Consider the following 27,788-nt stretch of genomic DNA (forward strand, 5'->3'; position numbering starts at 1 on the left):
TCCAATCTAATTCTTTCTTGTATTTTACGGTTCAATCTAGTTCTCTCTTGTATTTTACAGTCCAATCTAATTCTCTCTTGTATTTTACGGTCCAACCTAATTCTCTTATATTTTACGGTCCAATCTAATTCTCATTTGTATTTTACGGTCCAATCTAATTCTCTCTTGTATTTTACGGTCTTAGCTTATTCTCTCTTGTATTTTACAGTCCAGTCTAATTCTCTCTTGTATTTTACGGTCCAATCTAATTCTCTATTGTATTTTACGGTCCTGGCTAATTCTCTCTTGTATTTTACGGTCCAATCTAATTCTCTCTTGTATTTTACGGTCCTAGCTAATTCTCTCTTCTATTTTACGGTCCAATCTAATTCTCTCTTGTATTTTACTGTCCTAGCTAATTTTCTCTCATACTTTACGGTCCTATCTAATTCTCTTTTGTATTTTACGGTCCTAGCTAATTCTCTCTTGTATTTTACGGTCCTCGCTAATTCTCTCTTGTATTTTACGGTCCAATCTAATTCTCTCTCGTATTTTACGGTCCAATCTAATTCTCTCTTGTATTTTACGGTCCAATCTAATTCTCTCTTGTATTTTACGGTCCAATCTAATTCTCTCTTGTATTTTACGATCCAATCTAATTCTCTTATATTTTACGGTCCAATCTAATTCTCTCTTGTTTTTTACGATCCAATCTTATTCTTTCTTGTCATTTATGGTCCAATCTAATTCTCTCTTGTATTTTACGGTCCTCGCTAATTCTCTCTTGTATTTTACGGTCCAATCTAATTTTCTCTTGTATTTTACGGTCCAATCTAATTCTCTCTTGTATTTTACAGTCCTCGCTAATTCTCTCTTTTGTATTTTACGGTCCAATCTAATTCTTTCTTGTCATTTATGGTTCAATCTAATTCTCTCTTTTGTATTTTACGGTCCAATCTAATTCTCTCTTGTATTTTATGGTCCAATCTAATTCTCTCTTGTATTTTACGGTCCAATCTAATTCTCTCTTGTATTTTACGGTCCTAGCTAATTCTCTCTTCTATTTTACGGTCCAATCTAATTCTCTCTTGTATTTTACTGTCCTAGCTAATTTTCTCTCATACTTTACGGTCCTATCTAATTCTCTTTTGTATTTTACGGTCCTAGCTAATTCTCTCTTGTATTTTACGGTCCAATCTAATTCTCTCTTGTATTTTACGGTCCAATCTAATTCTCTCTCGTATTTTACGGTCCAATCTAATTCTTTCTTGTATTTTATGGTCCAATCTAATTCTCTCTTGTATTTTACGATCCAATCTAATTCTCTCTTGTATTTTACGGTCCAATCTAATTCTCTTATATTTTACGGTCCAATCTAATTCTCTCTTGTTTTTTACGATCCAATCTTATTCTTTCTTGTCATTTATGGTCCAATCTAATTCTCTCTTGTATTTTACGGTCCTCGCTAATTCTCTCTTGTATTTTACGGTCCAATCTAATTTTCTCTTGTATTTTACGGTCCAATCTAATTCTCTCTCGTACTTTACAGTCCTCGCTAATTCTCTCTTTTGTATTTTACGGTCCAATCTAATTCTTTCTTGTCATTTATGGTTCAATCTAATTCTCTCTTGTGTTTTACGGTCCAATCTAATTCTCTCTTGTATTTTACGGTCCAATCTAATTCTCTCTTGTATTTTATGGTCCAATCTAATTATCTCTTGTATTTTACGGTCCAATCTAATTCTCTCTTGTATTTTACGGTCCAATCTAATTCTCTCATGTATTTTACGGTCCAATCTAGTTCTCTCTTTAATTTACGGTCCAATTTAATTCTTTCTTGTCATTTATGGTCCAATTTAATTCTCTCTTGTATTTTACGGTCCAATCTAATTCTCTCTTGTATTTTACGGTCCAATCTAATTCTCTCTTGTATTTTACGGTCCAATCTAATTCTCTCTTGTATTTTACGGTCCAATCTAATTCTCTCTTGTATTTTACGGTCCAATCTAATTCTCTTATATTTTACGGTCCAATCTAATTCTTTTTTGTATTTTACGGTCCAATCTAATTCTCTCTTGTATTTTACGGTCCAATCTAATTCTCTATTGTATTTTACAGTCCAATCTAATTCTCTCTTGTATTTTACGGTCCAATCTAATTCTCTTTTATTTTACGGTCCAATCTAATTCTCTTTTGTATTTTACGGTCCAATCTAATTCTCTCTTGTATTTTACGGTCCTAGCTTATTCTCTCTTGTATTTTACGGTCCAATCTAATTCTCTATTGTATTTTACAGTCCAATCTAATTCTCTTATGTATTTTACGGTCCAATCTAATTCTCTTATATTTTACGGTCCAATCTAATTCTCTTTTGTATTTTTTGGTCCAATCTAATTCTCTCTTGTATTTTACGGTCCTAGCTAATTCTCTCTTGTACTTTACGGTCCAATCTAATTCTCTCTTGTATTTTACAGTCCAATCTAATTCTCTCTTGTATTTTACGGTCCAATCTAATTCTCTCTTGTATTTCACGGTCCAATCAAATTCTCTCTCGTACTTTACAGTCCTAGCTAATTCTTTCTTGTATTTTACGGTCCAATCTAATTCTCTCTTGTATTTTACGGTCCTAGCTAATTCTCTCTTGTACTTTACGGTCCAATCTAATTCTCTCTTGTATTTTACGGTCCTAGCTAATTCTCTCTTGTATTTTACGGTCCTAGCTAATTCTCTCTTGTTTTTTATGGTCCAATCTAATTCTCTTTTATCTTTTACGATCCAATCTAATTCTCTCTCGTATTTTACGGTCCAATCTAATTCTCTCTTGTATTTTACGTTCCAATCTAATTTTCTCTTGTATTTTACGGTCCTAGCTAATTCTCTTTTGTATTTTTCGGTCCTAGCTAATTCTTTCTTGTATTTTACGGTCTTAGCTAATTCTCTCTTGTATTTTACGGTCCAATCTAATTCTCTCTTGTATTTTACGGTCCAATCTAATTCTCTCTTGTATTTTACGGTCCAATCTAATTCTCTCTTGTATTTTACGGTCCAATCTAATTTTCTCTTGTATTTTACGGTTTTATCTAATTTTCTTTTGTATTTTACAGTCCTAGCTTATTCTCTCTTGTATTTTATGACTTAGTTGATTCTGACTCATAATTTAACCTCTTACAGGCTTTATGTTGGGTAACTGACATGTTTTATTATGGTTCTCATATATAATCTGTATTATTTTGGTTAGTCAACAACTTCAACAAACGACTGAAACTGACAAAAAATTGTTAGCATATAATCTAATAATTTATTTCATATTGGTTTTGAGATAGAAAGGAATCTTTTTGAAGTTGATTCTATATGACAGAAAAATATGTTATGTAATTTACCAGTGTACTTTAATAAACCTGAAAAATCTCCATGGTTGTTACATGTAAATGTTAGGTCATGACCTCAGAGTGGAAGTTCGTAAAAAGTACAAATTTTAAAGCATTCTGTAACTCTCGTTTTCAACCATCTTATTGTGATAAATGCAACGACTTTTGCTTAAACTATTTAACATATTTACTGCTTTGAGCATTTTATAACTTACAGCGTTGTTCATATGACTTAAAAAGATGCTTTCAGTTTTTAAAACTAAGTCTTTTCACCAAAAAATAAACAATTATAAGAAAATAATGATTTTTTTTCTTTGCACATTGTTAGCAATTTTCTTTTAACCCGTAAATAATAAACTAATATTTTTATTTTTGTTTCGAGTCACATGGCTGGAGTCTATGCGGTCCAAAACTCAAGGTTAATACATAAAATGACCTTTAGCAAATTTAAGAAACATTTATTTTTACCTGGACCATACTTATCCTTAATACGTAAAAAAAGATTGATGTTCTCTGAGTTTGACAGCTCGGGCATATCTTTGCCTGCCCTACCACTAGCTTATTTTATGTAGAACCCATATAAAACAAAAAAATGTGTTAAAAATATCAGTTTTTTTATATCAATTATGTATTTTAAATATAAGAGGATATTAAGTTGTTGAGTTTTTTGACATGTTATTTTTACAAATTTAGCTTTATACACCACAAAATAAAATACAAAAATGGGGTCGGTGGGGTTTAAAACTTTTGTAATAGAACTTGGAAAATAAATGATTTAATTTATTTAAAGTTGGTTAGGAACTTGATATAATTTATGATTAATATATTAACAGATTAACAAACAAATAAGTTTATTATATAACAATGGAAACAGAAGATGAGATTATTGAGCAACTTAAACAAATTTGTGATGAAAATGGAAAAGAAAAATTTCCAAAACAATCTGCAAAACTTTTCCATAAACTTGGTTTAATTTACAAAACTGAAGGTTTAAATAAAAATCCAAGTAAAGAAAGTAAATTTCTGAAAACTTGGTTTACATTTAAACTATTCAGTAAAAAAGATAATTTAAAATATGCCGACAAAATCAAATTAATTCAAAGTGCAGCTTTACTAAATGCAGCTATTGTTCGAGATCCTGAAAATGTAAAGAAAATTAAACAGGATCTTCGTCAATTTTGCTCTAAATTACTTAAAGTTGCAAATGCAAAAAAGCCAAAAACAGATTTAATTAAATATTCTAAACTAATTGCTAAAGATGTTGCAGAAATGAGAAACAAGGTTAATGGTATACTTAAAACCATTCCTCAGATTCCTGAAGACATATCTAACGAGGAATTCACAAAACTTAAAAGTGAAAAAGTTGAAGCTATAAGAAACCTGCAGAATATAATAAGTGAAGATTATACCAAGATTATGAAATGTCTTGCTTGGTTTTGTGAGAAAATAATGGGAAATTCCCCATGTGAATATGCTTTGGTTGGACTTGGATTACTTTCACGAAGGGAAATAACTCCTTACTCTGATTTTAAAAATGTCATAGTTTTGGATGACAATATTACAGACTTGTTCGAAATTAGGCAAGAGGAAATAATGGAATACTTCAGGTGGTTTGCTGTGATCTTTCAAATTATTTTGATTAATCTTGGAGAAACTATTCTTCCTGCTGTTAATATTCCAAGTTTAAATAGTGGGGATCCAACTGATTTTAACTTTTATGATGCTGTTACACCTCTTGGCATTTCTTTTGATGGAATGATGCCACATGCTTGCAAGTCTCCACTAGGAAGACAAGTTGAAACAGAAAACAAACCATTTAAACTTGAACTAATTGAAACTGTTAGCAAAATGGCAAGTTTTATTGGGTCAGATGAAGATATAAGGAATGGTTACCACTTGGCTGATATGTTAATGACGTCATGTTTTGTTGCTGGCAATCAACAAATATATCAACAATTTCAGAACTTTGTTGATAAGGAAATCAGATTGTTGGACAAGGAACAATTTTTATCATCGGTCAAAAATCAAATTACTGAAAATAGAAAAGATTTTCGCATATTAACTCAATTTGAAAAGTTGGAAAATAATTCAAATTTAAACATTAAAAGAATGGTTTACAGAAGTTCAACTTTATTTGTTTCAGCAGTTGGTAAAATTCATGGCATTAAAAAATCTTGTTGCTTTGACATTCTAGAAGGTCTTGTTCAAGATAATAAATTGACTAAAGAAGTTGGTTGTGATCTTAAATTTGCCATCGCTGTTGCATGTGAGACAAGATTAAGAGTTTACATGGATAAGAAATCACAAGATGATACAGTTCAACAATCAGAAATACAAAGTAAATTTATAGATTTAGTTGGAATGAAAAGTCTATTGGAATATTTTCTAATAATTTCAACATTTCAACGCTTTATCTTTGAATTAGCTAAAATAACGAAACCCTCGATAGGATTAGTTCCACAAACTTGTTGTACCTTACAAAATTATAAGTATGCCATAAGTTGGGCAAACCAGAATCTTTATGGAACAAATCTTAATCAAACTACAAGTAATGCTTTATACAAACAAGATAAACTTGATATTGCCTGGTCTTACTACTTTGTGGGAATATGTAATCATAAGCTTGGTCAATATAAAGAAGCATTAACTGATTTCCAAACTTCACTTGAAATCCACCAACAAATTGATGACAATCCATTTAAGAGCAGTAATGTTGCTGACGATCATTATTGGATTGGTGCATGTAAATATGAGCTCAGTCAATACAAAGAAGCAATATCTGATTTCCAAACTTCACTTGAAATCAACCAACAAATTGATGATGATCCAACTAAGAGCAGTTATGTTTCTGATCTTCATTATTGGATTGGATTGTGTAAATATGAGCTCGGTCAATATAAAGAAGCATTATCTGATTTCCCAACTTCACTTGAAATCCACCAACAAATTGATGATGATCCAACTAAGAGCAGTTATGTTGCTTGGTGTCATTATTGGATTGGATTGTGTAAATATAAGTTTGGTCAATATAAAGAAGCATTATCTGATTTCCAAACTTCACTTGAAATCAACCAACAAATTGATGACAATCCAACTAAGAGCAGCAAAGTTGCTGTTCGTCATTATTGGATTGGATTGTGTAAATATGAGCTCGGTCAATATAAAGAAGCATTAACTGATTTCCAAACTTCACTTGAAATCAACCAACAAATTGATGACAATCCAACTAAGAGCAGCAAAGTTGCTGTTCGTCATTATTGGATTGGATTGTGTAAATATGAGCTCAGTCAATATAAAGAAGCATTATCTGATCTCCAAACTTCACTTAAAATCCACCAACAAATTGTTGACGATCCAACTAAGAGCAGTGATGTTGCTTGCGATCATTATTGGATAGGAAAATGCAAATATCAGCTCAGTCAATATAAAGAAGCATTATCTGATCTCCAAACTTCACTTGAAATCCACCAACAAATTGATGACAATCCAACTAAGAGCAGTAATGTTGCTGATCGTCATTATAGGATTGGAAAGTGCAAATATGAGCTCGGTCAATATAATGAAGCATTATCTGATTTCCAAACTTCACTTGAAATCCACCAACAAATTGATGACAATCCAACTAAGAGCAGTAATGTTGCTAATCACCATTATCGTATTGGGAAATGCAAATATGAGCTCGGTCAATATAATGAAGCATTATCTGATTTCCAAACTTCACTTGAAATCCACCAACAAATTGATGACAATCCAACTAAGAGCAGTAATGTTGCTGATCGTCATTATAGGATTGGAAAGTGCAAATATGAGCTCGGTCAATATAAAGAAGCATTATCTGATCTCCAAACTTCACTTGAAATCCTACAACAAATTGATGATGATCCAAATAAAAGCAGCGATAAAGTCTCAAATAATCCCCAAGACTTTCTTGAGATTTACCCACATATTAAGAGCACTCCGACTGATAATAAGACTTGTGCAGATTGCTATGATTATATTGGTTTATGTAAACTTAAACTTGGTCACTATGAAGAAGCTTACAAGTATTTTCAAACCTCTGTTGAAATTAACCAAAGAAAATAATATATAGTTGAGAACAACCTAATTATAGTTTTTTTTATCCAACAGTTAAAAAAATAAAATTTAACTTTTTTCTCATATTTTTTTATTTTAAATTAATCTGTAATAGTTCTGTTATTAGTTTAAGTTTTAATTATTTACATTTAATTATTTTAATCCAAAAAACTGGTTAAAAGATAATTTACAGATAACAAATTTAATGTTTATGGAACTACTGATATTTATAATTTTTATTTGTAGCTTAACTTGCTTCATTGTTTAGTATATTCTTAAAACAAGTACACCAACTTAAGTAAAGTCTGACAAACAGCCTTTAGTGACATCACAATACCTACTTATTGCTTAATCTTACACACATAAAATATTGAAATAAGTTTTAAAGTTTATTTTGTAATTTTTGTACAAATTTTATCTTTAGTTAACCTTACTTTGAATCATACAATTTATAAAATGTTTTGTATTACTAATTAACATGTTATGTATTACTAATTAACATGTTATGTATTACTAATTAACATGTATAAATGACATGGAATACTTAAAATTTAGCAAAAATTATATATTTATTATTTAAATTGTGGCTTCCTTTAAGTTCTTCGCAAAATCGTTTTATTTAACATTGTATTTAATTGAAAAATGTTTTTGTACAAATTATTACTTGTTAGACTATAATTTACTCTTGAAGTTTTATTTTACAAAACTTAATTCTTATTAATTAACGATGATTATGAATTTTAGGTATTAAGGTTTATTTAAAAGTTGAAATTATTAACTTTGATGACATCACAATAACCCCTTGTTCCAACAATCATGATTTAAAGGTTTTAATATTTATTATCGTAATTTAACTTGTATCTTTATAGTTTTTAACAACTAATAATTAATGGTTTGTAATAATTTTAGGTTAATTTATTTATTAGTAAAAACTTTTAACAATTTATATTTTTATTTTTAGTTTTCCTCACATTATGAAAACAACAAATTCCTAGAAGTTGAAATTACCAAGTTTGTAATTTAATTATTATTTTATATTTAAAGTATCGGCTGGGTGGTGTAGTAGTCAGAACACTTGCTCCACTACATGAGGTCATGGGTTCGATCCCTATCACTCCCATGCTGTAGCTGCCTTAAGTAAGGCGCTATAAACGGTATAAACTCCTGCTGATCACAAACTGTCAAAGTGAACTTAAGACTGGGTTGGGGTAACAAATGTAAATCTATATTGGGATTGTTAAGTCGACCTTCCCACATCGATGAAGTGATATAAAAATTACTTTAAACAACCTTTGGCTTTTACTTAACTATGTTTAGTATTTAAAAACTGTGTAAACTTGGTGTTTTTTATATTATTTCGACAATAATACTAAGACTGGTTATTTTAATTCATTTAAAAAGTTGGTTCTTTTATTAACATTATTTTTTGTGATTTTTTCTAAAATATTGGATAAACTGACCTTATTTTAAAGCAATAACTAATTTATATCTCTGAATAAAACAAATAATTTTTAATTTTAATATCACTTAAGAGCTAATATTCATTGAAATTAGGTTAACTAAGCTGAACAATAAACCAGGGTTTTAGTTAACCTATTAACTATGCACAGCTCTATATAAACTACTAAATAAACATGAAATAACAAAATACTTTCTTTTTTAGAGGTCAATGTTTCATATTACTGTGTTATGAGGTTGAAGATGTTTATTGAAGGTAACCAGTTTGAGATTAATTATTAAATATTTGTTGCAATATTTTTGGTGTTGGTGTAGTAGTAACACATCTACATTTAAATGCAGGTGGTTCCCCCAGGGAGTTCCCCATCAACTTCATTCAAGAAAAATCAACAACAACCCTCAATCACCCTTCCTAGCAACCAGGTCTTCAGATTTGCCCGGCAAACAAGCTCAGTTTTTCGTATACTTTGGAATTTCAGGTAATTTGTTGATGTTGTACAATTTAAAAACAATTTCTTGACTTCAATATTTTTAAAAATATTAGTTCAGATAATTCTTTACAACCAGATTAATATAAAAGTTGAATGTCCATGTTGTTATTGTTCACCAGGTTTCTTACAATATATAAAAATAATTTATGGTTTTTTAGAGTATTTTTAAATGAGTCAGCATATTTGGCTTGTGAAGAAAACTGCTGAGTCAGCAAGCTTTTCATTCTGAATATGCAAAGATTGAAGAAAGGTAAAAATTAAATTTAACTTGATTTGTGTGAAAATAGTTTTAACAGTTAAAGAATTTATTTATTTAAAATATTAATAAAACAAACCAAATTTTTGTAAATTAATAGAATGTTTATATTAAACAAGTTATCAGAATTTTAATGTTTAACTTTTATTTTTAACAAATTAATAAAAATAATTTTTTTTTAGGTTTGAACATTCTCGTAACCTTATTCATCCACAAAGTTTTTAGAAAGGAAAATTAATTCAAGGTTATAGATTTAATTTTTTTAAATTAAATAAAAAATAGAATTTCGTTAAAATTAGTTTTTTGAAATTAAAACAAAAAAATATTTTATATTTTTTGGGAATTCAACCAAATTCTGATTTAACTTTAACCTTTGAAGCTGGTACGACCTTGACTCCTGAAGGTCAAATTGTGACTTCTGGTGGAGGAGTGTTGATGATAGGTACGATCTCGGAGTCACTAGAGCGCAGCAAAGAGCTCGGTTTAGAGGTAGTAAAGTTTGAGGGGGAATTTATCAAAGGGATATTGCTGAAAAAGGAATTAAATTTAACAAGTTGGTATTTGTTGTTAAACTTTCTTCAGAGTAAATTTAAAGTGGTATTTTAAGAATTATTGTTTTGGCAAAATTCATTTTAATTTAATTGAAAAAAAAATTGATTTTTAAAATTATTTAACCAGACGAAAAGAATTAACATATGAAGCAAGTGGAGTAAACATCAAGAATGGGGATAAATTTATCGACAATATTGGCCCTTTACAAGAGGGGGTTCTGGTCCTTGTCTTGGGGAGTCTGGAGGCCTGTTTGACCTTGAAAAAGGCGGGTTATAACAACCCAATGTTGGTGGCTGGGACAGATGGGGTCGAAACAAAATTATTGGTTCGTTTTTTTTATGTTTTTATCAGTTGATTATGCTTCTTTTTTATAATTTAATCATCAATTTTTTTATTAATTAATGAATTTTATTTAATTCCAGATTTTCCAAGAAATGAACAAACTAGGTTCGATGACATCACAATTATAGCAACAGGCTTATCGTCAAGGTAACCACAGCTAAAGGTAATTCAGCATTTTAGTTAATTTAAACATAAAACACTTTTCTAGTAATTGTTCACTTAAAACACTTTTCTAGTAATTGTTCACTTGAGGTCAATGTTTCATATTACTGTGTTATGAGGTTGAAGATGTTTATTGAAGGTAACCAGTTTGAGATTAATTATTAAATATTTGTTGCAATATTTTTGGTGTTGGTGTAGTAGTAACACATCTACATTTAGGTGGTTCCCCTAGGGAGTTCCCCATCAACTTCATTCAAGAAAGTTCAACAACAACCCTCAATCACCCCCTCCTAGCAACCAGGTCGTTCGATTTGCCCAGCAACCAAGCTTTGAGGTTACCATGACAACGGTAACCATTTAATGACAATTTAAGTTTTTAAAACTTTTTTTTTTTTGGTTTTTGTTTCTTAAATCGTTTTAGTTTAATTTTGTTTTAAATTTATATTTTTTTGTAAATTGTTTTATTTGTGGATTTTTACTACTAGGAATAAATAATTTTCACAATTTTGTTTTATTTTTGATTTACTTTTTACGATTAACAATAAATTTATTTTAACACAAACACAAAAAGTTTAAAATTTTAAATTGGTTCATTTCTATGATAAACAACAATATCAATCTCAATCTCTCCGTTATATATTTCATAAACTTTTTTCTTCGCCCAAAATATCAACAATTTCCGACCTCGGTTAACAATTCGTGCATGATTGACTTTACTACAAACTAAATCGAACGTCACAAATAGTTTATCCTCGATTTCCTTCCAGTACGAGATCCGAACTTGGGTCAAGTACGGGATTTCATGAAGTAAATTATCGAGCATTGATGACCTCATAATGTCTTGGAGTAAATCGAAAGGCGTGACGTTGGTGATCATTTGATCATGATAACGCCATTGTCTTGGTCGTGCCTCACTGAGCAAGTAATCACGGAGTTCGTTGACGACTTCGTTTTTAAGCGCTGATGTCACAAACACCTGTTGAAAACCCGGCCAACCGGAATGATGTCGTAGCTCGTTTAAAATTTTAAATTCAGTTTTATTTTCGGTGTTTATCTCGTCCGGACTTTTTGTGCGATCAATTTTTGTCATTGTCTCGATCACTTCGCTCTCGAGTGGCGGTAATTGAATCGGGGTTAGGACCCTGGATTTAGGTTTTTGGTGCCCACAAGGTCTCCCATCAACAACCCCACAGGTTGTCTTCTCTATGATGTTAAACACGTTGCTACGGTGAGATATTTGGTCGATTTTATTGAGGACGAGGATCGAGGGAATCTCTCTCTTCCTCAAAAGTTGGAGAAGAACCTCGGGTTGGAGACAACCCCCGCTCACCCTCCGTGAGGATAAATCAGCAACGACTAAGCACAAATCAGAGCGACTCATCGCTTCACCACTTAAACCATAACTCGTTGAGTTTTTATGTCGGCATGACGACCTTCGACTGAATAACCCAGGGTTGTCAAAAAACTCGATCTGAGTGTTTCCCAATGTTAAAATTCCGAGGCAACTTTTAACGGTTGTGTCAATTTTACGTGAAGTGGGCATCACATCGATTCCAATTAGGGAATTAATTAAAGTTGATTTCCCTGCATTTGGCATCCCAATTACAGATACTTTTAAGTTTTTAGGGTTATGTGGTTGTATTGGAGGTTTAAGGACCATGTTCATGTGGTCGTTTTCATTGAAGGGAATTCTCCTCGTCTCGTGATTCGGAGGCAGCCATTTTAGTTTTTGATGTTTCGTGGTTTTGTTGCAAATTTGGACGTAGAATATTTTGTTTGGATCAAAGTTTTTAAGGTTATATTAGTGACATTCATGTTAAATATTGTTGAGCTAAATTGAAGAAAATGGGGTAATTTTAATCTTTATCAACTTGTTAAACTAATAATTTTTTTTTATTTATTTTGGTTTTTCGCGCATTGATAAAAGTAAATAATAAATACGATATACAATTAATATTACAACAATGCGACGGGAAAAAATGACAAAATCAATTTAATGATTTAAAACATGTCAAAAGTATTAACGTTTACATGAAGATTTTAATTATTTTATGGCATGGTCACCAAACCCAGTATAGATTATATTATTAATAAATGCTTATATTGTTATAATACGTCATCTGATTGTAATACAAAATATTTTAACAAACCGGCAGCATAGTGTAGTGGTAAGAACACTTGCTACACCACATATGAAGTCGTGGGTTCAATCCCCACTGATATTATGCTGTAGCTGTAGCGCCCTTGAGTAAGGCGCTATATACGGTACGAACTCCTGCTGAGCTAGCACTTGATCAGCAGCATAATCACCGGGCAAATATAATCTATAATATCCCAAACTGCCACAGGCAACTCGAGACTGGGCCGGAGTAACTGATGTTACTCTATGTTTAAGTCGCGCATTCGACTTTCCCACATCGTGAATAAATTTATATATACAAAAAAACGCGTGGATTTGTTTACTTTATGATTTCTATGAAGTTTCACCGAAGTTGTAACATAAGTGTGACATTTTATAATATATTTTTTATTTTACAACATTTTTAGTTTTTTAAAAGCATTATGTTTATTAGCAATATACATTTAAATTAAATAAAACTTATTAGTTAGTAATTAATTAGATTTTTTTAATTATTTTGATTTATGACGATTTTTCGGATTTAGCGATCATGTTAAATCATTTCTTCTACAACTACCGCAATAAAGTTGAACTGGGGTCGTATACTTTCAACGTTTAAATCAAAATGCGATTTTTGGTTTTATTTATTAGTTTAATTTCTTGTTTTGGATATGGATTGAGTTTATATGAAGATCAAATTGGAAAATATGATTGGAAGATGGAATTTATCGGAAAGGTTTGTTCAAATATTTGTTACTTTAGTTGTAAAATACGGAAGCGAAAAACACGTGGTTTTGACATTTTTATTTATTTTTTTACAACTATCCAAACCGATTAAACTGCTGCCTTTTCTAACTGATTTTATTTAAAGCATTCTAATCTGACTAATTTAATAAAAAGTATTTTTTTAATAGAAACCCACTAAATCTATCGCTTATTTGTAAATTATTTTGTGTTTCTGTTCATTTATTTATCCTCGATGTGAGAAAGTCGACTTCACGACCTAAACATAGAGTAATAACAGTTTCTTCAACCCAGTTTTAAGTTTACTTTGACAGTCTGTGATATTATTGATTATAATTGCCCGATAATTAAGTTGATGATTAAGTGTTAGCTCAGCAGAAGTTTAAAATGTTTGAAGTGCTTTATGCAAGGGCACTTCAGCACAAGAGCGCTGGAAATTAAACCCTGGATCTCATGTTGTGAAGCTAGGTGTTCTGACCACTGCACTACCAGTTATTTTCCTACTATAAGAATATATTTGCTCAATATTTAAACCTGATTTTAAACTTCCAGGTTTCTGATGTTGATTTTGAGAGTTCGATCTCGGTGAGTAAACACTTATTTGTGTCGACCTCAAGGAATGTTGTCGCTTGTTTGAATGCAAGGAACGGGAATCTTGTTTGGAGGAGGATGCTCGGAGAAGATCAGGAAAAAGTTTGTCCTCAAATTATTATTTTTTTATTATTAAGAAAAACTTTTAAATTATTTCATATGAATTTACAAATTGGTATCACTGTTTTATTAAAAACTTTAACCTTTAATTTTAAGGTTATGAAAATGTTTTACCATCGAGATGGTTTGGTCCTGGTTAACGACAATGGGGTCATGAGGTCATGGAACGGAGGTAATGGCGTCCTCAAGTGGGAGATTGACCTCGCTGCAAATCAAAATTTTGAGTAAGAGTTTTATAATCACAGTTAAATTATTTCTTTTTAAAAAAAAATTTCATTTATTGTATATTTGTATTTATAATTTATGGTATATTTGGTATTAAAAAATTTCATTTATGGTATATTTGTATTTTTTTTTGTTTAGAAAAGAATTGATTGTTTATGATGTCATAGTTCTCGAGCAAAGTTACTCGGATGGAAATTTTCTTGTTGTTCTTTCGTCTCTAGCCGTCCACCTGGTGTCGCTACAACAACGAAACCCAAAGGTCACAACTTTCTTGTTTGACCTTGACATTGGAGCAAAGGAAAATAACAAGGTGAAATGTTAAGAAAATACAAATTAAAATTTGACGATAAATTTATTAAAATTTTATTTTTTTGATTTTTATAAACTCAGCTTCAAATGAAATCTTTCATCTTTGACTGGAGCCTGGAACTCGACTCAATTTGAGTGTTTTTGACAAAAGTTTGGAGTTGAACTCTACTTTGACCTTGGAAACACCATGGTTGGATGATTTCAATATGGTAAAATATTATATCAAGAAATTAAAAAAAAAATTTGATATTAAATCGTTATTTAATTAATTAACAATTAAACTTATTCTTGCAGACAGCCATCTTAGAAAACAACATTTTAGTTTACAGCCATCCCGAAACAGCCAAGATATTTGTTCACGCTCTCACTAATAATGTTAATCAACAATTTGAAACTAGTGATCTAGAGATCCAGGGTTCGATTACTACTGCTTTCATGATGTTATGTTCTTAAATAAGGTGTTATGTTTACGCCACAAAGTTGGATTTTACACGACAAGGTTAAAAATACAACTATGAAAAGCTGCAACAATAATTCATTATTTAAAAATGTTTCTTACATTCTAGGAACCAACTTGCAAGCATTAATCGAGCACCAAACCAAGCTGGAATGTTCATTTAACATCACTCTTGTCATCTCAAACAAGTGCAAAGCTCAAGGAATCACTAGAGCACAAGAGGCTGGGATCAAAACTAAGGTTTGTGGTGATCGCTCAATTTCTCAATTTGCATAAAACACAAGACTTTACAAAATGATGCTACCGCATGCTAGCAGTGGGGATTAAACCCAGGACCTTAGGTCTTACTTAAGATCTTATAACAGACAAAAAGTAGAACTTACAACTTTACTTTAAGGAAAATTGTTTTGCAAAAACATTATATATTTCATTACCCCCTTATATTTAAAATTAATTTTTCAGCCACAACCACAGCAGCAGCAGCAGCATCAGCAGCAGCATCAGCAGCAGCAAGTTCAAACCAAACCTTTGGTTTATCACGAGCACGGAAAACGAGTTCACATTTGTAAATATTGTGCCAAAGAGTTTAGTACCAAATCGAACGTAATCCGGCACGAAAAGTTGTTCCATAACCCTTGTGACCCAATTGTTGTGTCACAACCTGTAACAATCGGGGTTCTCATGACCCCAGGCCCCTCTCCACTACTTGGGAAACCTGAAAGGTAAAAATATTTATTAAAAAAATTTGTTTTTAATTTTTTTGTCACTTTTTATTGTCTAACATAAACATGTAAAATTCAAGTACCAATAAAATTTAAATTAATGTAATAAAATTTGATTAAAAATTTATGATATATATTATTTAAAATATGATTCATAATTCTGATGTTAATTTATGATGAAAAGAACCCAAATTTTTTTTTTTTTTATTTAATTGAGTTTAATATTTTTAGATATTGTCGGTTTTGTGGAAATTATTTTAGCTCAAAATACAACGCGATTCGGCATGAGAAGATTTGCACAAGAATCAACAGCAACAACAACAATACAGAACAACAACAGCAACAACAACCTGTTCAACAAATACAACAAAAGTCGATTCAGGTTTTTAAATAGCATTTTTTTTTTTGTAAAATGCATTTGAAAATTTTTAAATTTATAAAAAAAATTTTAATTAGGTGTCTGCTGTCACAACACCTGTCATGACCCTTGCTCCGGCTCCACAACAACAACAACAACAACCTCAACAGCAGCAGCAACAAGTGAATCAACAACAACAGGTGACTCAACAAGTCAATCAACAGCAACAACAGCAGATTCCAAATAGTTTACAACAACAACAAAGTTTTATCAACAAGCCGCAAGTCAACTTACAAAACAATCAACAACTTCTACCACAACAGGTAACTTTAATATTTTCACAACTCGTTATTAGTTACTTATTGCTATGGGGACTTTTGGTATTTATTTGGTACGTTTGGTATTTTTCTTGGTCTTTTTGGTATTTTTCTTGGTACTTTTGATATATTTTTGGTACTGTTGGTAATTTTCTTGGTCCTTTTTGTTACTTTTAATTTTTTTTGGCACTGTTGGTATTTTTCTTAGTCTTTTTGGTACTTTTCTTTTAAGCTACTTTAGATAACTTGATTTTCTTCTTTATTTGAATTGTTCTAATCTCTTTCGGTATTTTAAAATATCACCCTACACAAACTTTATTTCTTAAACATTGTTTACATTAAGAAAAAGGGCTTTCTTTTAATTAGAAGTTTTTAATTTTAATTATTCCATTAAGTTTATTGGAGTGAAAGTTTTTTTAATTCCAAACTTTTATTTTTTTAGACGATGGTTTTGATTGAACCCCAACCCAGCACCCCATTTCATGTTTGTAAGTTCTGTAACAAACAACTTGGGACCCGATGTGACCCCATCGCCCCAGTGGCCATTAGTGGGCAGCACATGTTAGGGGGAACTCAACTTATCACCCCTGTAATGGCTTCACTGCCACAACTGGTAAGAATAAAGTTCAGATTTTTTGTTTTTAAAATATTTGTCATTTTTTAAGTTGTTCAAAAAAATAATAATCATTTTTTTTAACCCAAATTAAATTTTTTTGGCCTTTTTAAGTTGACCATCCTAGTGGCCAAAATTTGGATATTCTCTTTTATTTTTTAAGTTTGAATAATAATAAGTTTTTTTAATCCAAATTTTTTTTGTCATTTTTAAGTTGACCAACTTTTCAAAAATTTATATTTCTAAAATAAGGCTCAGTGGCCAATTTATTTATGTACGTCCAGTTTAAGAAAACTGCCATGACTTTATAAACTACCATTTGTGGTGTGCAGGTAAATTTTCACTGACATATGTTAGTTGAGAGTTGCGCCCATATCACATTAATTAAAATGCAGGCTTTAGGCTGGGTTATTGACTGGGCAAAATTAAATGGTAATAGAACAATTATGTTTTTTAATATCTTGTTTTTATAAAACATCTCAGGCCCTTGTCCCACAAATTGGGGATTCCACCTTACATAGTCACCCGATCCTACAACAACAAATACAAGAAAAACCACAACAACAAATCATTCAACAACATCAGGAACAACACCTACAACAACCACAACAACAGCAACATTTGCCACAAATTCAACAACAACAACAAAGAAGAGTTCAACAGCCACAACAACAAATACAAACTAATCAACAGCAACAACAACAACAACAACAACAAGTTGAACGAGCTCATTGTTGTAAATACTGCGATAAACGTTTTGCCACCAAGTGGTATCTTGATCAGCATGAAAAGATCCACACGGGGGAGGCAGACATGTGCAAACAGTGCGGCAAATATTTCGTCACACGATGGCATCTGGATAAACACATGAAAGTCCATATGCAGGGGGTGCCCCCTGGGAACTCCCCTTCGGCCACAAACAAGAAAGCAAAGAAAGATCAACAACAACAACCCTCGATCACCCTCCCTAGCAACCAGGTCTTCAGATTTGCCCAGCAACCAAGCTCTGGGGTTACCACGACGACAGGGATACGACAAATTACTCCGCTGATGTCTATGGCTGTGACTAGTGAGGCAGAACAGCAAGAACAAAGGACAACTCGGCCAGTTTCTGCGCCGTATATTTTAACCTCAGATCGTGGATCATATTTCGTACCTGCCAGCGAACTCCCACCTGTCAATCAAACTATAGCTCCTCCCCCTTCCTCACAGGAAACCTCCAAGGGGGAAATACCCTCAAACATTACTTACTCTATGAGTTAATTTTAAGGTGAGGTTGTTTAAATGAAATGACAATTTATATTTGATTAGCATAGTAGCTAAATTTAGAGTTGTAGCCTAAGTAGTAAATTGTTTTTTTGTCTTTGGTTAATATTATATTTACGTTTAAAAAATTAAATTTATTTTATTATTATGAAATGTTGCATAAAAATTAAAGTTTATTAAGTTTTAAACATTTGAATTTTTGTTTTAGTTATCTTAAACTGTTTTAAAAATCATGATTTTTTTGTTTTTCATTTTTTATGGTATTTTGTAAATTTTTATGAGTAATAATAGAAGTAAAAAGATATCACAAATTTATTTTTATTTGTTTCATTTTTTAAACTTTTTGACGATGAACAATGAATTTATATTTGACACAAAACGGACAATACTAAAGTACGGGATGCGGGACCGTATGTAAACGTTAACATTAATTCGCGGAATGCGAGACAGAACGGCATTTTTGTACTTTTCTGCTGGATGATGTGGGATTAACTTTAAAGACCAAGAAATGATGCGAAATTGAATATAAAGCACAAGGGAAGATTAGGCGAAGGGTATAAAAATTCTGCCTTTTTCCACATCTAGCGTTTTTTTGTTAACGTTTACATACGGCCTCGCTATTTCCCGCACCCCAACTTTCCACATACAGTATTTTAGTACTACCCCACAAAACACAAAAAGTTTTAAAATTTAAATTAGTTTACTTTTAAGCAAGTTAACATTTCGATTTAAAACAGTAGGTAATAAATTTATTTATGATAATGTTAAGTATATGTCAATAGAATCAAGTGTTTGTGCACGTAGCCTAATTAGTACCATTTAGCGACCGTGGGGGGCCTTTATCATAAAGTGCAGGCAAACACATTTTAAAGATTAAATGAGGGTTTAGTTATTGTTATAAAAACAGACAAAAAAATTTAAAACTACAAAAGTGTGGAGGAATATTTTAAAATTAATTTAGTTTTTGTGTCCGTTTAAAATACTTAAAAAAATACTCAAATATGAACAGATTCTATTTTAATTATTTTTGAAGTCCAGGTAAAAAAGTAATTGGTCAAATTAAACAAATCAATTTGTAATGTACTATATATTGGCTTGAATAATATTTAAAATTAATTCTAGTAATTAATTAGACATTGATGCTTGATATTTTTGTCGGGGTCACAAAATCTGTGGAATAAGTTGGGTTATTGTTTAACTAAATTAAATATAATTGTGTAGTGGGTTGCATGTTATGTTCTTAGTTTCAAGTCTAGTCAAATTATAAAAAAAAATATTCTTATTTGTGGTGTGGTGGAATGTTTTAGAAAATTAAATTTATTTTATTATTAGTATGAAATGTTGCATAAAAGTTAAAGTTTATTATATTTTTTTAACCTAAGTATTTTGAATTTTTGTTTTAGTTATTTTAATCTGTTTTAAAAACCAGAAATTTTCAAGCTAAATTTTTGTTTTAATTTTTTTCTGGTATTTTGTAAATTTCTTTCATTTTTAAACTTTTTTACGATGAACAATAAATTTATATTTGACACGAAACACAAAAAGTTTTAAAATTTAAATTGGTTTACTTATAAGCAAGTTAACATTTTGATTTAAAACAGTCAGTATTCAATTTATTTATGATAATGTAAAGTGTTTGTCAATAGAATCAAGTGTTTGTGCACGTATGCAGCCTAATTAGTCACATTAAGCGATCGTGCTTTAATTTGTGATAAGGCTGAAAAAGGTAAACAAAAAATTAAGTTTTAGTTGAAGGTGCTATAAATATTTTGTAGACTGGATAAGGGTTTATTAACTATTAGTTGCAAAACAGTGAAAAGCAGGGTAACAAGAAATTAAATTAATGACCAAGAATTAGGTAAAACTTTATCTTAAAATATAGGTTTAAATATTTTAGTAGAAACTGGTTCCGTTAAACAATTCTAAAAAATTTATTTAAAAGTTATGGTAAGCTAATATTTCATTAATAATTATAAAAAATCAAGTTGTAATTGAATCTATTTTTGGTTTGACTAAAAATTGAAGAAAAATTGTTTTTAATAATTATACAATACTTGAAATGCTGTTAATCCTTTTTTCAATTTAACAATACTATTTAAATTATAAATTTTAATTTGTTGCTAATTCAACTTTATTTTTTCTTAATTACAAACTCGAACAACAAAGTTAAAATGGATTGAACTCAGTTGATACTTGGGACCTTTTAGAAAGACAATAAAAACACAATTTTAATTATTTTTCTTCTATGAAGTAAGGACTTTAGTTAAGCAAACTGGTTTCGTGTAAAATAAAGTTTAACAAAAAAATAAAAACCATTAAATTGTCTGATTTTAATTATTTTGCTTATAATTTTAATTTTAATTATTTTGCTTCTTCTATGAAAAAAGAACTTAATAAAACTAGTTGAGCAAACCGGCTTTTAAAATTAGGTTTAACAAAAAAATAAAAATCAATAAGCTTTTTAATATTTTAATAAAAAATATCTAATAAAAGTATACTGCTTACAAAATCTTGCATAAATTCCGCTCAAGCCACAAAACTTTACTACGTGTAAAAATTTTGTACGTGTGAACGACTCTGTTCATTTTAAATGGTGGCACAATCTTGCAATGCGTTGTGTACGTTGTTAAGTTTTATCCATCACATAATTATAACTGGATACAACAATATTTATAATGGGGCGGTCTTTTTGCCAACAAATTTAGAAAATGAGTTTATAAGTTTATTCAGTTAATAAAAACGAACTTGAAAAAAAATAATATTCATAAATAATATTTAAATAAATAATAAATAAATAAGTTTATTACATAACAATGGAAACAGAAGATGAGATTATTAAACAACTTAAACATATTTGTGATGAAAATGAAAAAGAAAAATTTCCAAAACAATCTGCAAAACTTTTCCATAAACTTGGTTTAATTTACAAAACTGAAGGTTTACAACAGGCTGACAAAATCAAATTAATTCAAAGTGCAGCTTTACTAAATGCAGCTATTGTTCGAGATCCTGAAAATGTGAAAGAAATTAAACAAGTTCTTTGTCAATTTTTTTCTGAATTACTTAAAGTTGCAAATGCTAAAAATCGAACACATGATTTAAGTATATATTCTAAAGTTATTGCTTACCATGTTAAAGAAATGAGAAACAAGGTTAATAATATACTTGAAACCATTACTCAGATTCCGGAAGACATATCTAATGAGGAATTCACAAAACTTAAAAGTGAAAAAGTTGAAGCTATAAGCAACCTACAAAATATTATAAGTGAAGATTATACAAAGATTATGAAACAACTTGCTTGGTTTTGTGAAGTTATATTGGAAAATCCCTTATGTGAATATGCTTTAGTGGGACTTGGATCACTTTCACGAAGGGAAATAACTCCTTACTCTGATTTTGAAAACATCATAGTTTTAGATGACAAAATCACAAAATTGTCCAAAAAATATCAAGAAAAAATAAAAGAATACTTCAGGTGGTTTGCTGTATTCTTTCAAATTATTTTAATTAATCTTGGAGAAACTATTCTTCCTGCTGTTAATATTCCAAGTTTAAATAGTGGACATCCAACTAAATTTAACTTTTATGATGCTGTTACACCTCTGGGCATTTCCTTTGATGGAATGATGCCACATGCTTGTAAATCTCCACTAGAAAGACAAGTTAAAACAGAAAACAAACAATTTAAACTTGAACTAATTCAAACTGTTAGCAAAATGGCAAGTTTTATTGGATCAAATGAAGATATAAAGAATGGTTACCACTTGTCTGATATGTTGATGACATCATGTTTTGTTGCTGGCAATCAACAAATATATCAACAATTTCAGAAATTTGTTGATAAGGAAATCAGATTGTTGGACAAGGAACAATTTTTATCATCGGTCAAAAATCAAATTACCAAAAATGAAGATGTTTTTCGCATATTAACACAATTAAAAAAGTTGGAAAATGATTCAAATCTCAACATAAAAAAAATGGTTTACAGAAGTTCAACTTTATTTGTTTCAGCAGTTGGTAAAATTCATGGCATTGAAAAATCTTGCTGCTTTGATATTATAGAAATTCTTGTTCAAGAAAATAAATTAACTAAAGAAGTTTGTTATGATCTTAAATTTGCCATCGCTGTTGCATGTGAGACAAGATTAAGAGTTTACATGGATAAAAAATCACAAGATGATACGGTTCAAAAATTAGAAATAAAAAGTAAATTTATAGATTTAGTTGGAATGAAAAGTCTATTGGAATATTTTCTAATAATTTCAACATTTCAACGCTTTATTTTTGAGTTAGCTAAAATAACGAAACCCCCGATAGGATTACTTCCACAAACATGTTATTTTCTACAAAATTATAAGTATGCTGTAAGTTGGGCAAACCAGCATCTTTATGAAACAAATCTTAATCAAACTTCCAAACAAGATAAACTTGATATTGCTTGGTCTTACAACTTTGTGGGACATTGCAAATATAATCTTAGTCATTACAAAGAAGCATTATCAGATTTTCAAACTTCTCTTAGGATCCACCAACAAATTAATGGCGATTCAACTAAGAGCAGTAATATTGCTGATCGCGAATATTGGATTGGAATGTGTAAATATGAGCTCAGTCAATATAAAGAAGCATTATCTGATTTCCAAACATCACTTAGAATCCACCAAAAATTTGATAACGATCCAACTAATAGCAGTGATGTTGCTAATCATCATCATTGGATTGGAAAGTGCAGATATGAGCTCAGTCAATATAAAGAAGCATTATCCGATTTCCAAACTTCACTTGAAATCCACCAACAAATTGATGATGATCCAACTAAGAGTAGTGATGTTGCCGATTGTCATTGCAAAATTGGAATGTGCAACCTTCAACTGGGCAACAAAACTGAAGCTCTTAAAAACTTTCAGATTTCTCTTGATATGTTTAAACAGTTTCCAGAAACTGAGATAGTTAAACAAAAAATTTCTGTTGTTTACTTTTGGATTAAAAAATGTGTAACTCTTGGATTAGGAAAAAAAGTTCAACTTTAAAATAATTTTGTTCTAACTTTTATATTTAGTTCGTTTTATTCCTATTTATTATTTTAAAATGTTGATGTATTTTAATCTTTCTATATATCCAAGTATAAATTGTTTAAATGTAGTGTATATAATGCTTGAGTTTGCAAATAATAATTGTTTACTCGCTAATATTTTGGAAAGTTGATGTTTTGTTTAGTTTTTTGGTAATTTTTGAGCTTCATATATAATTTAATTAATTAACGATGATTATGTTTTTCAGGTATTAAGGTTTATTTAAAAGGTTAAGTTATTAACTTTGATGACATCACAATACCCCCTTGTTACAACAATCATGTTGTAATTTAACTTGTATCTTTATAGTTTTTAACAACTGATAATTAATGGTTTGTAATGATTTTAGTTTTTTCTGTATATAATTTTATCCTCGATGTGGGAAAGTCGAATGTGCGACCTAAACATAGAGTAACATTATTTACTCCACCCCAGTCTCAAGTTGCCTGTGGCAGTTTAAAATATTATAGATTATAATTGCCCGATAATTATGCTGCTGATTAAGTGCTGACTCAGCAGGAGTTCGTACCGTTTATAGCGCCTTACTTAAGAGCGGTACAGCATGAGATCATTGGGGATTGAACCCATGGACTCATGTGTGGTGTAGCAAGTGTTCTTACCACGCTGCCGATTGGATAAACTGGCCTTATTTTAAAGCAATAACTAATTTATATCTCAGAATAAAATATTGAATTTTAACATCACATATAAGTAAATTTTCAATGAAATTAGGTTAACTAAGTTGAACAATAAACCAGGGTTTTAGTTAACCTATTAACTATGCACAGCTCTATATAAACTACTAAATAAACATGAAATAACAAAATACTTTCTTTTTTAGAGGTCAATGTTTCATATTACTGTGTTATGAGGTTGAAGATGTTTATTAAAGGTAACCAGTTTGAGATTAATTATTAAATATTTGTTGCAATATTTTTGGTGTTGGTGTAGTAGTAACACATGTACATTTAGGTGGTTTCCCCAAGGAGTTACCCTTCAACTTCATTTAAGAAAGATCAACAACAACCCTCGATCACCTTCCTAGCAACCAGGTCTTCAGATTTGCCCGGCAACCAAGCTCAGTTTTTCTTATGCCTTGGAATTCAGGTAATTTGTTGATGCTGTACAATTTAAAAACAATTTTTGAGTCTGCAAGTGAGTCTGCAAGTTTATGGTGAGTCTGCAAGTCAAGTTTATGGTGAGTCTGCAAGTTTATGGTGAGGTGCAAGTTTAGCTCGTGAAGAAAAACTGCTGAGTCAGCAATTTGTTATTCTGAATATGCAAAGATTGAAGAAAGGTAAAAATTAAATTTAACTCAATTTGTGTAAAAATAGTTTTAACAGTTAAGGAATTTATTAATTTAGAATATTAATAAAACAAATTTTTGTAAATTAATAGAAACCGACAGCGTGGTGTAGTGGTAAGAGCACTTGCTACACCACCATGAGGTCGTGGGTTCAATCCCCACTGATCTCATGCTGTAGCGCCCTTGAGTACGGCGCTATAACCAATATAAACTTCGCTGAGTAAATACTTAATCAGCAGCATAATTACTGGGCAATTATAATCTATAATATTTTAAACTGCCACAGGCAACTTGAGACTGGGGTGGAGTAAATAATGTTACTCTATGGTTAGGTCGCACATTCGGCCTTCCCACATCAAGGATAAAAATATATACAAAAAAATATATATAGATTACGAGTTACCAGAATTTTAATGTTTAACTTTTATTTTTGACAAATTAATAAATAATTTTTTTTGGGTTTGAACATTCTCGTAACCTTATTGATCCACAAAGTTTTTAGAAAGGAAAATTAGTTCAAGGGTATAGATTCAATTTTTTAAATTAATTCTGGGTTTGGTGACCATGCCATAATGTACTATAAAATCTTTGTATAAACATTATTACTTTTGGCATGTTTTAAATCATTAAATTGATTTTGTCATTTTTTCCCGTCGCATTGTTGTAATATTAATTGTATATCGTATTTATTATTTACTTTTATCAATGTGCGAAAAACCAAAATAAAAAAATAAAAAAATAAAATTTCGTTAAAAATTAGTTTTTTGAAATTAAAACAAAAAATCAAATTTTATATTTTTTAGGAATTTAACCAAATTCTGATTCAACTTTAACCTTTAAGGCTGGTACGACCTTGACTCCTAAATGTTAAACTGTGACCTCTGGTGGAGGAGTGTTGACGATAGCAACTATCTCAGAGTCACTAGAGCGCAGCAAAGAGCTTGGTTTAGAGGGGGTAAAGTTTGAGGGGGGATTTTATCGAAGTGATTTTGCTGAAAAAGGAATTAAATTTAACAAGTTGGTATTTGTTGTTAAACTGTCTTCAGTATAAAATTAAAGTGGTATTTTAAAAATTGTTGTTTTATCAAAATTTATTTTAATTTGATTAAAAAGAAAATTGATTTTTAAAATTATTTAACCAGACGAAAAGAATTAACATACGAAGCAAGTGGAGTAAACATCAAGAATGGGGATAAATTTATCGACATAATTGTCTTTCTAGTTAAAACCACCACAAGGAGGGGGGGGGGGTTCTAGTCCTTGTCTTGGGGAGTCTGGGGCCTGTTTGACCTTGAAAAAGTGGGTTATAACAACCCAATGTTGGTGGCTGGGACAGATGGGGTCGGAACAAAATTATTGGTTTGTGTTTTTATGTTTTTATTTTTTTTAAGTTAATTATGCTTCTTTTTAATAATTTAATCATCAATTTATTTATTAATTAATAATTTTTTTATTTAATTCCAGATTTTCCAAGAAATGAACAAACTAGGTTTGATGACATCACAATTATAGCAACAGGCATATTACTATGGTAACCACAGCTAAAGGTAATTCAGTTTTTTACTTAATTTAAACATAAAACACTTTTCTAGTAATTGTTCACTTAAACAGACCTTAGTTAACATGCTGTTGCATTGTCAGATTATTTACTGTCCTGTAATAATGGCCTCATTGTTGCTTAATACTTGCAATATATCAAGAATTTATTAGTCCTATGTTTTTATATTAGTTTGACGATATTATTAAGTACGGCGATTTTATTATAATTTAATTGATTGTTAAACTGTTAACCTTTTTAGGGAAGATTTCTTTTACCAAACTGAAATATAAAACTTTTTAAAATGTTATGTTCCACTAAATATAACTTTAATATCACATTTGAGCTAATATTCATTGAAATTAGGTTAACTAAGCTGAACAATAAACCAGGGTTTTAGTTAACCTATTAACTATGCACAGCTCTATATAAACTACTAAATAAACATGAAATAACAAAATACTTTCTTTTTTAGAGGTCAATGTTTCATATTACTGTGTTATGAGGTTGAAGATGTTTATTGAAGGTAACCAGTTTGAGATTAATTATTAAATATTTGTTGCAATATTTTTGGTGTTGGTGTAGTAGTAACACATCTACATTTAGGTGGTTCCCCCAGGGAGTTTCCCTTCAACTTCATTCAAGAAAGTAAACAACAACCCTCAATCACCTTCCCTAGCAACCAGGTCTTCAGATTTGCCCGGCAACCAAGCTCAGTTTTTCTTATATTTTGGAATTTCAGGTAATTTGTTGATGCTGTACAATTTAAAAACAATTTTTTTAATTTCAATATTTTAGAAATATTAGTTCAGATAATTCTTTACAACCAGATTAATATAAAAGTTGAATGTCTATGTTGTTATTGTTCACCAGGTTTCTTACAATATATAAAAATAATTTATGGTTTTTTAGAGTATTTTTAAATGAGTCAGCATATTTGACTTGTCAAGAAAAACTGCCGAGTCAGCAAGTTTGTTATTCTGATTATGCAAAGAATGAAGAAAGGTAAAAATTAAATTTATCTTAGTTTTTTGTGAAAATAGTTTTAACAGTTAAGGAATTTATTTATTTAAAATATTAATAAAATCAATAACATTTTTGTAAATTAATAGAAACGACAGCTTAATTGTAAATCAATAGAAACCGGCAGCGTGGTGTAGTAGTAAGAGCACTTGCTACACCACCATGAGGTTGTTGGTTCAATCCCCACTGCTCTCATGCTGTAGCACCCTTGGGTAAGGCGCTATAAACCGCATAAACTCCTGCTAAGCCAGCACTTACACAGCAGTATAATTATTGGGCAATTATATTCTATAATATCCCAAACTGCCACAGGCAACTCGAGAC

The 27,788-nt window shown here is 30.4% G+C and overlaps 3 protein-coding genes across 3 annotated transcripts; 2 read left to right on the forward strand and 1 right to left on the reverse strand.

Moving 5' to 3' along the window:
- Positions 1–11,262: 11,262 nt before the first annotated feature.
- LOC145742544 (GTPase Era, mitochondrial-like) lies at positions 11,263–12,477 on the reverse strand. Its single transcript, XM_082560323.1, has one exon. The coding sequence runs from the start codon at positions 12,346–12,348 to the stop codon at positions 11,263–11,265; it is 1,086 nt and encodes a 361-aa protein (XP_082416449.1). The 5' UTR covers positions 12,349–12,477.
- A 949-nt stretch (positions 12,478–13,426) lies between these two features.
- Positions 13,427–15,221, forward strand: LOC145763676 (ER membrane protein complex subunit 1-like). Its single transcript, XM_082575179.1, has 6 exons — positions 13,427–13,537; positions 14,098–14,238; positions 14,353–14,480; positions 14,620–14,791; positions 14,872–14,999; positions 15,085–15,221. Exons 1-5 carry the CDS (start codon positions 13,427–13,429, stop codon positions 14,923–14,925), a joined length of 606 nt encoding a protein of 201 aa, XP_082431305.1. The 3' UTR covers positions 14,926–14,999; positions 15,085–15,221.
- On the forward strand, positions 15,137–18,588 carry LOC145763672 (uncharacterized). Its single transcript, XM_082575174.1, has 6 exons — positions 15,137–15,487; positions 15,710–15,969; positions 16,201–16,351; positions 16,426–16,650; positions 17,087–17,257; positions 17,741–18,588. The coding sequence occupies exons 1-6, from the start codon at positions 15,254–15,256 to the stop codon at positions 18,518–18,520; spliced, it is 1,821 nt and encodes a 606-aa protein (XP_082431300.1). The 5' UTR covers positions 15,137–15,253; the 3' UTR covers positions 18,521–18,588.
- The last annotated feature ends 9,200 nt before the right edge of the window (positions 18,589–27,788 follow it).

This window comes from Corella eumyota, chromosome 1, assembly GCF_963082875.1.
Source record: "Corella eumyota chromosome 1, kaCorEumy4.1, whole genome shotgun sequence".
NCBI classification, from domain to species: Eukaryota; Metazoa; Chordata; class Ascidiacea; order Phlebobranchia; family Corellidae; genus Corella; species Corella eumyota.